The sequence below is a fragment of the Mesoplodon densirostris genome, chromosome 19, assembly GCF_025265405.1.
Source record: "Mesoplodon densirostris isolate mMesDen1 chromosome 19, mMesDen1 primary haplotype, whole genome shotgun sequence".
NCBI classification, from domain to species: domain Eukaryota; kingdom Metazoa; phylum Chordata; class Mammalia; order Artiodactyla; family Ziphiidae; genus Mesoplodon; species Mesoplodon densirostris.
Window position 1 is genome coordinate 6299952 of NC_082679.1, and position 11831 is coordinate 6311782.

The 11831-nt window shown below is 51.6% G+C and overlaps 1 protein-coding gene across 1 annotated transcript; it reads left to right on the plus strand.

Annotated features, from left to right (window-relative positions):
• The first annotated feature begins 561 nt into the window (after positions 1-561).
• KLK6 (kallikrein related peptidase 6) lies at positions 562-8320 on the plus strand. Its single transcript, XM_060083327.1, has 6 exons — positions 562-772; positions 2360-2407; positions 2886-3042; positions 5906-6153; positions 7236-7372; positions 8168-8320. Exons 1-6 carry the CDS (start codon positions 562-564, stop codon positions 8318-8320), a joined length of 954 nt encoding a protein of 317 aa, XP_059939310.1.
• The last annotated feature ends 3511 nt before the right edge of the window (positions 8321-11831 follow it).

Below are 11831 nucleotides of genomic sequence, written 5' to 3' on the forward strand. Positions count from 1 at the left end.
AATCTGCCTGGATCCCCCCATAGCTTCCTGGACCCCCGTTTCTCATCACACTTTTCCTGCATTCCTATTTATTTCTGTGTCTCTCTGTACACGTTAAATCTCATCAACAAGTCCTGAGATCCTCCTGGGTCCCACTAGCTTCCCTGCTGCCTTCTCCCATGCCATCCCTTCTGCAGGAGCTAATTCCCCTCTGTGCCTACACACGCTTCTCCTGGAAACGCAGGTGGAACCTAGGAGAGGTAAGAAGAGAGATTTAGAGAGTGTCAACGGAGACATGGAAAATCAAGGAGAAAGACAGAGATACAGAGAGAAGTATGGAGACAGAGGCAGAGGGGTGGAGAGACACAGAGGCAGACACGGAGGCACCCCCCGCCATGGCCAGGGAGAGCGCTGGACACCGAGAGACTTGGAGGAGGGGGACCAGGAGGGTCAAGAGTCCTGATATCCGGGCAGAGGTGGGTGGACAATCAAAGGACAGCAACAGGACTTTATCTCAGATAGAGATAAAGGGAAGCTATTGATGCAGCTGGCCGTCCACCTGCCCGGAAGAGAGCTTGAGAAATGGAACTGACAAGAGCATGGCACTGGGTGCTGGGGACAGACAAAGCCCGATTGTTCGAAGGCCCTTTCCCCACAGTGCCTGGGTCTGCACCACAGCCTGGGGCAGGGGCGGGTACCAGCTTGGTGCCACACGCTTCCTTGCTGGCTGGTTTTGCTGTGTCTTGCGAGGACACTGAGTTTCTCCAGCATCCACAGAGGGACTTACAGGCAGGTGCGTGAATCACCCCAACCCCACGGAACCCGTAAGGCCTGGTTCCCAGTGCCCAAGGGTGCTGAACCCAGGAGTGACAGCCTGCAGGCCCCAGAGCGCTCACAGAAGAGGTGGGAGGACAGGGTTCTGTGTGTTTGCCGGGGACGCAGGCATTTGGGTCCTCAGAGGACGCAGGCATTTGGGTCCTCAGATCCTTTCTTTCTTGCTTTCTTTTTAAATTAATTAATTTATTTTTATTTATTTATTTTTTGGCTGCCCTGGGTCTTTGTTAACGCCCGCGGGGTTTCTCTAGTTGCGGCGAGCGGGGGTTACTCTTTGTTGCGGTGCGCGGGCTTCTTATGGCGGTGGCTTCTATTGTTGCGGAGCACAGGCTCTAGGCGCGCGGGCTTCAGTAGTTGCAGCGCTCAGGCTCAGTAGTTGTGGCTCACGGGCTCTAGAGTGCAGGCTCAGTAGTTGTGGCGCATGGGCTTAGTTGCTCCGCGGCATGTTGGATCTTCCCGGGCCAGGGATCGAACCCGTGTCCCCTGCATTGGCAGGTGGATTCTTAACCACTGCGCCACCAGGGAAGCCCCTCAGATCCTTTCTTGCTCAAGGACCTAGAAGTCTCGGAACTGAGGAGAACAAGTTCCTGCCTTTCCTTCCTTTAGATGCAGGTGTGCAGACTCCCAGCTCCTTTCTCCTTGAAGGTCCAGAATACTCAGCCCCCAGCCCCCTCCCCGCTCAGACCTGGGAACCCGGGCGCCCAGTGCACTCAGGGACCTGCACTGCCCTCCCTGGAAGCCGGGGTCAGGGGGGCCGTGAGGCACGGAGCTGTGGGAGGAATATGCGTGGGAGGCCTGGGTGAGGAGGAAAAGGGCGGGTCTCCCTCCTGCCTCGGGGACCTGGGGAGGCAGAGGTTAAAAGGAAACACCAGGAGCACCTGAGGACAGGACCAGCCTCTTCCTGGGGGGGCCAGGGAGCTCAGGGTGTCTGTCTGCCAGGCCTTGGGCGCCGCAGCCCCTACATTCTCTGCTTTCTGCCCTCCATCTCTGACTCTTGAGGCATCCTCTCTGTTTTCAGCGTCCCTTCTCTCCCCGCGGTTCCCTGCATTTCTGACTCTCTCTCTGTCTCCCTTTCTGTCTGCCCGTGACACGTACTGTCCCTGCCCCCAACCCAAGAGTCGACCCCCAGGCAGCCGGCCCCCAGCAGGTAAGATCACACCTCCCACCAGAACCTACAGGTGTGGGGTTGAGCAACAGGTAAGCCCAGAGCCAAGGGGAGGAGGAGCGATCCCACGGAGAGGGAAGAATGTCAGGGGCCCTCCCTCCCCCTGTTACTAAGAGGCCAACTAGAGGCGAGCATAGAAAAATAAGCACCGTGAACAGCAGGTGCTGGGTCCTCCCTGGCACCCGCCTTCGTGGGACCCTCAGATGCAAGACATGGGTCGGGGAGACAAGAAATCAGGAGGCTAAATGGGAAAGACAGAAGTCAAGGGTCAGGAGAGCAGGGCAGGCCAGGGAGGAAGGAGAGGATGAGGAGGGAGAAGAGGGAGGGGACTGGGCGAAGTCTGAGGCTGGGACTGATCCAGCATTTGGCTTCCCCTCTCAGGAATGGCCATGAAGAGGCTGATTGTAACACTGATTCTGGTCGCTGCAGGTAGGCACAAAAGGGCGGGGCAGGGGGCTGTTTGGGCATGGGGTGGGGGTTGTTGATGGGGAAGAGATTGGAACTGGGATGGGGATACACATGAGGACGGAGGGGGGTGGGTTTCAAATGAGGAAGGCACAGGGGTTAAATGAGGGATGAGGGATGCAGATGGGGAAGCAAGCGGTGGAAGGTGGCCTTGAAGATGGGGAAGGGTTTGAGGATGAGCTTGGTTTGGGAGATGGGGTTAGAGGCGGGGAAATTGGTTGGAGGTGGGTTTAAAGATAAGAACGCTTAGGGATGGATTTGGCTTTGGGGATGGGGATTGAGTTGGAGAAGGGGTGGGTTTGAGGAAGAGTTTGAGGATGGGGCTGGTTTGGGACATGGGGATGGAGATGATCCTGATGATTAAACAGCAATGGGGTTCACCTTGGGGGAGGCACCTGATGTCTCCAGACCTTCTCTCTGACTCAGACGCTCCCTCCCTCAGCCCAGACAGAGGAACAGAATAAGGTGCTGCATGGTGGACCCTGTGAGCAGACGTCTCACCCCTACCAAGCTGCCCTTTACAGCTCAGGCCACTTGCTCTGTGGGGGAGTCCTCATTCATCCACTGTGGGTCCTCACCGCTGCCCACTGCAAAAAACCGTGAGTCTCCACGCTGTGAATGAGGAGTGGTTGCAATTAGACCCTGCGGGAGTCTTGCACACTTCACACGTCCGCCTGTCCGATCATGAGGCCATCTGATAATCAGGCTCAACTGGCCAGTATTTAACTGATGACTAAATACGTGTCAGGCAGTGTTTGGGGCCCTGGGGATATCACAGTGAAGAAAACAAGCAAAACTGCTGCTTTGATGAACTGACCTTCTACAGGGCCCTGTAGGCAGCGATGGATTTAATTCTAAGTGCTGGGGGAAGCCACACAGAGTTTTAATCAGGGAAGCAGCATGATCTGATTTACATTTTTAAGAGCACTCTGGAAAGTGAACTGAGCGGGAGATGAAGGGATGCATGTGGAGGCTGTTGCCATTGTCCTGAGACGGACCAGGATGGTGGCCCTGGGGATGGAGGGAAGTTGAAAACCTGGGGAAGTGTTCTGAGGCTGAGTCAGCAGGACTTGGTGGTGTGGAATGGGAGAGAAAGAGAACAAGCAGGGCTGACTTCCGGGGATGGGACTGGAACAACTGGCTGTTTTGATGTGTCTTTCTCTGAGTCAGGGGAGAGGGAAAGAGGAGCAGTTTGGATATGGGTGGCGGAGCCTCAGACATTTTGTTTTAGCCTAGGTGAGTCTCAGGTACCTGGCTGATGTTCAAGAAGGATGCCAGGTTGGCTGCTGGTGCTCAGGGGAGAGGCCAGAGATGGAGATAAACATTACGGCTTTAAATACCACACACAGGTGGTATTTAAAGCTACGGGATGGGATGAGATCATCCAAAAAGTGGGCATAGATAGAGGACCATAGAGGACCCAGGACTAATCCTCAGGGCACTAATCACCGCTAGTTTGATGAACAACAACCACCAGTTTTTTCAGCACTCACTATGGGCCACGTACCCAGGTAGGCAGTTTCTATACCTTTCCTGGAATCCCCCACAATAAGGGACTCTTTGCTTCTGAGGAAACTGAAGCTCAGAGAAGTAGCAAGTGACAAACCAACAGGTGCCGTATCCCAGTGGGAGCGGGGAGAGACCCCAACAGGGGTCTCACCTTGCAAGGTCATGGACACAACGGACCTCCCAGGGTGGTCTCTCCCAAGCGCTGGTAAACCTGGCATCACTCCCACCATCCTCATTCATTCATTCAGCGCACATTGATCAAGAGCACCCACTAACAGCCAGGTTTGAGCTGGGCAGTGGGAATTCAGCAAAGACTGAGACGGGGAGATACCCAGAGTCTCTGCCCTTGGGAACACAGGAGCAGAAAGGTGCAGGAAGACAGTTATAGAATCCTCGAAAAACCACACATTTACAAATTGCTCTAAGTCCAATGAAAGCAAAAAAACAGGGATGGCTCCATGAGAGAAAAGAACAGAGGTACCTGCTTTAGATGGAAGAAGGTGTCAGGAAGGACTTTCTGATGAGATGAAATTCAAACTGAGGCATGGAAAATGAGAAAGGGTAGCCAAAGGAAGAAGCGGGCAGAGCATCCAGGGCAGAGGAGATGCAAGGACAAAAGAAGTGGGAACAATCTGAAGAGTTCTAAGAAAAGAAAGTTACTGGTTCACTGAGGGTCAGAGGATAGTGGGATAAGGCACTTGGGCTTTATTCTGAGGGTAATGGGGAGCTATGGAAAGTTTCTGAGCAAGGGAGTAATGCTTTGATCCATTTCACCAATATTTATTGAACATCTATCATATGCCAGACACTGGTCTAGGCACCGAGGAGGATGTATCTGACTGATACAAAAATCCCACCTTGATATTCTAGAACTGTGCCATCTGATGCAGTAGCCATTAGCCACATATGGCCAATTAAATTTACATTAATAAAAATGAAACGAATTTCCAAATCCACTAGCCACACTTCAAGGGCTCAGTAGCTGCCTGTGGTCAGTGGTCACTGTTTCAAACAGTGCAGATAGAGAATATTTCCATCCTTACAGAAACTTCTATCGAATAGCACGGCTGTGGCAGAGGGAGAGACAGTAAAAGAAGTGAATATTTAACAATACATATATAGTGTGTCAGATGGTGATGTTAGGTTCTCTGGTGGAAAGGAAATCAGGAGAGGGAGCTAGGACTTGCCTGTTGGGGTGGATACTTGCATTTTAATTGGGTCTTCAGGGAAGGCCTCACTGAGAAGGTGACATTTGAAGGAGGTGAGGGAGTGAGGCATGCAGATATCTGGGGGAAAGAGTTGCTGGCGGAGAGAACAGCCAGTGCAAAGGCCCTGGGGTGAGAGGATGACTATCGTGTTCAAGGAAAGGCAGGGAAGCCGGTGTGGCTGGAACAGAAGGAGAAGGGGGAGAGCGGGAGATAACTGACAGGTGATGGGGGCGGATCGTGCAGGACCTTGTAGGCCACGGTGAGAACTTTGGCCTCTATTCTGAGCAAGATGGGAGTCACAGGAGGGTTCTGAGCACAGGAGGGACCAAGCTGGCTTATACTGTTAAAATAGCTCTGGCTGCTTTGTGGAGGACAGACCATAGAGGGGCAAAGGTAGAAGCCAGGAGTCCAGTGAGACCGTAGTCCAGGTAAGAGATTATGGTAGCTCAGACCAAGATGGCAGCAGCGGGAGAGGTGAGAAGTGGTCAGAGTCCGGGTATGCTTTGGAGAGACAAAAGGATTTCTGGGCAGCTGGGAGGTGAGTCAAGAAACAAAGAGTCAAGAATAGTCTCCAGGTTATTCTGGAAGGATGGAGCTGTCATTTACTGACCTGGGAAGACAGTGAGGGGAGAAGACCGGATGGTTCATGGTGTTCCAGGCTACCCCACCTCCCACCGTAGCCCCCTCCGGAGTCTCAGCTGCAGCCCAAGGGCTCCAGGTGAGACCCAGCCCTTCTCTTTCCCAGGAATCTTCAGGTCTACCTGGGGAAGCACAACCTTCAGCAAAGGGAGAGTTTCCAGGAGGAGAGCTCTGTTGTCCGGACCGTGGTCCACCCTGGCTACAACGCTGCCACCCATGACCAGGACATCATGCTCTTGCGCCTGTCACGTCCAGCCAAATTCTCTGCACACATACAGCCCCTGTCCCTGGAAAGAGACTGCTCAGCCAACCACACCAGCTGCCACATCCTAGGCTGGGGCAAGATGGCAGATGGTCAGTAGGGGGAAAATGATGCAGGTGACCCATGATCAGTGGGTGATGGGTCATGGGGAGGTGGGTTAATGGTGAGAATCAATGGGGTAGTGTATCAGTGGGTGAAAGTTCAATGGGGAGGGAGGGCAAATATGGGAGTTGGACCAATAAGTGAACAGCCAATGGAGAGAGTAGATCAACAGGTGAATGGTATGGAGATGTGGGCCATAAGATGAAGGGTCAATGAGGAGGGAGGGTCACTGTGGAGATACTAATCAGGAAGGGGGCCAGTTGTCAAAAGGGTCCAACCAGGATGCCCTGATGATCAATAAAGGATAAATGGAGGAGGGGCTAATGGAAGAAGCAGGGGAGCCAGCTGAAGGATGTGAACTGAGAAAGCGAACAGTGTAGAGAAAGCTAATGCGGGAAGGGTCAATTGAGAAGAGTCAGTGGTCAAGAGGGGTCACTAGAAGAAGGACTAGAGGAAGAAACAATAGATCAGCAGGAACCATTGAGGGTAGGCCAGTGAGTGAAGGGCCCAAAAGGAAGGGAGAACCAATGCGGGAGGATGAGGCCATTTAGGAAAGAAGCAGTGAGGGAGTAGACCTTTGGATGAAGGGCCAATAGAAGGGAGAACCAATGGGGAAAGAAGGGACCAGTTAGGAAAGACCCAAAGTCAAGTGGTGACCAATCAGGATGAGCCAATGGGCAAGAAGGGTCCAATGAAGGAGGACGGGCTATAACAGAGGAGGGACTAAGAGAGGAAGAGAGTCTAGAGGTCAGCTGAACTACTGAAGAAGGTGGGACCAATGGAAGAGAGACAAGTGAAGGCAGGAACGAAGAGAAGGAAAACCAATAGGAAATGAGAACTGGTAGAGAAGGGGTAATTAGTGAGGAAGACAGGCCAATGTGAGGGAAGACTGACGGAAAGAGGGACCAATCAGGAGTCAGGCGATGGAAGTGGGTTTTGAGAATGAGCGACAAATAGGAAAAAGGGAACCATTGGGAAATAGGGTCCAATAGGGGAGGGAGGATTTATACGTGTTGGAGGATCAATGGGAAGGGTGGGTTGTGAAGTGATCCTGGCCCATCTGTCTTTGCAGGTGATTTCCCTAACATCATCCAGTGTGCATACCTCCACCTGGTGCCCCATGAGGAGTGTGACCGTGCCTACCCTGGCCAGATCACCCAAAACATGGTGTGTGCTGGGGATGAGAAACACGGGAAGGACTCCTGCCAGGTGAGGACGCCAGGACCCACCAGTTACATAGCCAAAGACAGAGATGGGCAGGAAGAGACAGGCACACACAGACCAAACTAGAGCTTCACAGAGACAGGCTGGGTGAAAATCAGAGGCATGATAAGGGAGAGAGACTCAGTTTGACACACAGAAACACAATCAGGGACAGGCAGAGATAAAAAGCCAGTCAGCAGAGACAGGAAATGCAGAGACAAGGATGGAGATGAAGAGATCAAGAACCACAGAGACACAGTAGGGAGGCAGATGGTGCCAGGAGACTGTCCCTGCTCCAACAGAACCCCCACAAGTTCTGCTTGGAAATAGCCACACTGTGCAGAAGGGGGACCATAGCTGGGGAGAGAAGGGGCTCCATCCCCACTCTCAAATACTCTTAACTTGGGTTTCTGCCACCATCGTCCATTGGATTTCTCCTTTTGATGCCAAAACTGAACCCTGTGCATTGAAGGATCTGCAGAGACCAGCCAAGAGGGAGAAAGAGACAAAGATAGAGAAAAGTGATACACAGTGAGTTGGATGCAAAGAAAGGGCAGGAGATGAGCCCCATTTCTGAGACCATCTGTCCTCTCTTTAGAGATCTCTGTGTTTCTGAGTCTCCCTCAGTCTCTTCTATTTCCCTATCTGTGACTTTGTGTCTCTCTGTCTCTCTCTCTGTATGTGTGTCTTTCTCTCCATCTCTGAGTGTCTTTCCCCCTCTCTACATGTCTCTGTGTCTCCTTCTGTCTGTCTTTCCTTCTCTGCGAGTCTGTATCTGACTCTCTCCCTCGTTAACCACAGGGTGATTCTGGGGGTCCGTTGGTGTGTGGCGACCGTCTCCGAGGCCTTGTGTCATGGGGTAACATCCCCTGCGGATCCAAGGAGAAGCCAGGCGTCTACACCGACGTCTGCAGATATGGCCACTGGATCGGAAAAACCATTCAGGCCCACTGATCCTGATATGTGACCTCCACTTCTTGACCTTCCCCCCACCTGCCCAGACCCGACCCTTAATGCTTAATAAAAGTGGTGACCCCACAGCACAAATCCTCCCTGATTTTACCCCAGCCCCATCCTTGCATCACCAGGAGTGATGGGAACACCAGCTAAGGTCCCAACCCCGCCACTAAGAGAACACAGGAAAGTCCCTTCTGAGCATCTCTCCCTCCCCAGTTACTCCATGGGCTCGACTTCTTCCTACAGAGAAGTGGTCCCAAGTCTGGCCAAACCTGAGCTGGGCTCCCAGCTCCCCCACTTGCTTAGCCGTGCAACCGCGGGAAGTGCCTTCCTTCAGCGTGTAGATTTTCTCATCTCTAAAATAAGGATAATAATCGTATATCCCTCATAAGGCGGTGGCTATGTTGTTGTGGAGATTCAAGGCTGTAAACATGTGAAACACATACAGCAGTGCCTGGCACACCCGTGTGAACAATAAAGAGTGAATTTTATTATTAGTGGTGCTTTTGGCTTTTATCCCACCTCTGCCTCTCTGCAGCCCAGATACCCTTAGTTCCCTTTTACAGCCCAACTTGATTTTTCTCCTCCCTGGGAAGACCTCCTTGTCTCCTCCACCTAGCTAGCCCTGAGGGGTGGCTTTCTCCACTAAACTCCCCCTGTAGCAGCAAAATCGGGGAGATGAGAGGGCTGGGAGGCCACTGTGTGTGGGTAAGAGTGATGGGAGATACAGAGAGCAGGGACCAGATCCCAAAAGACCCCAGACCCCAGGTTGAGAGGCTAGGGCTTCTCCTGAGAGCAGAGGGGAGCCATGGAAGGGATGAGAGCAGAAGCAGCTCTGGGGCCATGTGCAGGATGGACCAGAAAGAAGAGACCAGAGGCCAGGGGGGCGTAGAAGTGATGGTGCAGGGAGAGAAGATGAGGGCTGAGCAGGGGCTGGGGCTGGGACAGCTGGAGAGGGAGGCTGAGTATGAGCTCACCGTGTGGAGAAGTGTGGGTGGGTGGCATACTCAAGATGCTAATGACCTGCAGAAAAGTCTGGGAGTGTGAGAACATCTGCTGTGTTCCGGAGATGGCAAATCATCCAGGTTGGTGGGGGCTGGGGTTTGAGGCCAGAGAAATAGGTGACATGGCTGGGAAAGTAGGTCACTGGAAGATGGCGTTGGGCCCTGAGTACAAGGCAGAAGTACTTGACCTTGATCCTGAGGGCCTTGAGAAAAGGAAGGACAGGGTCAGATGTGGGTATTTGAAAGATCTCATTGCAGTCCATTTGAGGAGAGGGGGATGGGCAGGGAGGTGGAGAGACTGGAGGCCCTCCCCGAAATGAGGGGGGCAGACAGGCAGAAGTGGGTGAGGACCCAGGCTTCTACATGCTTTCTGGGGTTCTTCCACCCACATGCACCACGCATGATCCCGCACTGATGCGCGCACCCCTATCCCCAAGCCCCAGGTCAGTCCCTGTCCTCAGAGAGGCCATCCTCTCTTGACCCCCACTGCACCATCTCCAAGAAAGACAAAACGACATCTAAGCCAGGCATCCTCCCAGGAAGATGAATGGGACAGTAAGTGGCTCCCAGGAGAAAGGGAAAAGAGGGTCCAACATGGGAGCTGAAGTTTCGAGAGCAGAGAAATATTTAGGAACAGAGGGAGGATCAGACACAATGGTCCATTTGCTTCACAAACATTTATCGCAACCTTATTTTTGCCCAGCATAGAGTAGAATGAAGTTGGAAATTGTTACACAGAGCGGCCACACCATAGGAGATATTCAAAGTCAGTCATGTGTCATTTTATGATAGAAGAGCTATGTGGTCCAGAGACAGAGGCAGTATATGAAAAGAACAGTGTCTCTCGAGTCTAAAGATCTTTAGGTTTGAGGAAAAGCACACTTAGATGTCTCAAGAACCAAAGAAAGGTGAAATTTTATCAAGGTGAAATTTACCAAAGGTGAAATTTTTGCGATGGGAGGGAGTAATTGACTTTTTATGAGTGCATGAAAATATCAAGTCACGTGATGGCCCGGGCCCACCTTGACCAGTCCCTTTTAGAAGTTATGGAGAATAAATAGGGGCATGAAATTCACTGGGGTCACCAGGAAGAACCCAATCAATGAACGTCCAGACCAAAATCAACTTCAGTTAACTGAGAGGAAATCATCTTCCTTAATGGATACTAACAACAATAACAAGCAGAGAGGTAACGTGGTTCACCCAGAGTCTCGAAGACAGTAAGTGGTCAAGTCAGAGTTGAATGCCGGGGGGCTGGTGCCAGAGTTTGGGTTCCTAGCTGCTCGGCTATATGAACATCTTCTTCCAATTCTGATATGTTTTCAAAATGAGTATAGAAATGTTTGAAGGCTCAACCCTTAACATGAATATTGTTGGAAGCAGAATCTCTGCACGTTTGGTGTTTAAGGTGTTTGTATGTCTACTAGAATTTTATCTACTGTGGGGATAGTCTTGTGACTTCAGCTTGGAATGGGTCATTGCTCTGTGATTTTTTTCTTTTTTTCGGTACGCGGGCCTCTCACTGTTGTGGCTTCTCCCGTTGCAGAGCACAGGCTCCGGACACGCAGGCTCAGCGGCCATGGCTCACGAGCCCAGCCGCTCCGCGGCATGTGGGATCTTCCCAGACCGGGGCACGAACCCAAGTCCCCTGCATCGGCAGGCGGACTCTCAACCACTGCACCACCAGGGAAGCCCTGCTCTGTGATTTTTAAGTTAGAGTGATCCCAAGTTTATATTCAGTGTTGAGATACTTGACAGAATGCAATGTTGATCATATTTTTTTTAATATTTATTTATTTATTTATATACTTATTTATTTGGTTGTGCCGGGTCTTAGTTGTGACATGCAGGATCTTCGTTGCAGCATGCAGGATCTTTAGCTGCAGCATGCAGGCTCTTGATTGCAGCATGTAGGATCTAGTTCGCTGACCAGGGATCGAACCTGGGCCCCCTGCACTGGGAGTGCAGAGTCTTAACCAATGGACCACCAGCGAAGTCCCATGTGATCATATTTATAAGTAAAATATACATAGATGTATAAATTTATTTACATGCTCTGTAAGGTTTGCCTAAAAACTGAAGGACTTCCAGAAGAGATGGAGTGTGTTGGTTTTAGAAATGTAGTTTTTAAATGTTTGAAGATATTTAATTAACTTAGTATGTAAATGGGACCCAACATTATTATAAAGACTTAACTCATTTGCTGTGCAAAAGTTTTTAAGTTTGATTAGGCCCCATTTGTTTATTTTTGTTTTTATTTCTATTGCCTTGGGAGACTGACCTAAGAAAACATTGGGGGCTTCCCCGGTGGCTCAGTGGCTAAGAATCCACCTGCCAGTGCAGGGGACACGGGTTTGAGCCCTGGTCTGGGAAGATCCCACACGCCGCGGAGCAACTAAGCCCATGTGCCACAACTACTGAGCCTGTGCTCTGGAGCCCGCAAGGCACAACTACTGAGCCCACGTGCCACAACTACTGAAGCCCGTGTGCCTAGAGCCCATGCT

Bases quoted from the DNA above. Each gene is read 5' to 3' on its own strand.
- KLK6 (XM_060083327.1), top strand. From the start codon at position 562: ATGGAACTGACAAGAGCATGGCACTGGGTGCTGGGGACAGACAAAGCC. The intron at 773-2,359 runs GTGCGTGAATCA...TTCCCCTCTCAG, and splicing joins ACAGAGGGACTTACAGGCAG to GAATGGCCATGAAGAGGCTG. The intron at 2,408-2,885 runs GTAGGCACAAAA...TCCCTCCCTCAG, and splicing joins ACTGATTCTGGTCGCTGCAG to CCCAGACAGAGGAACAGAAT.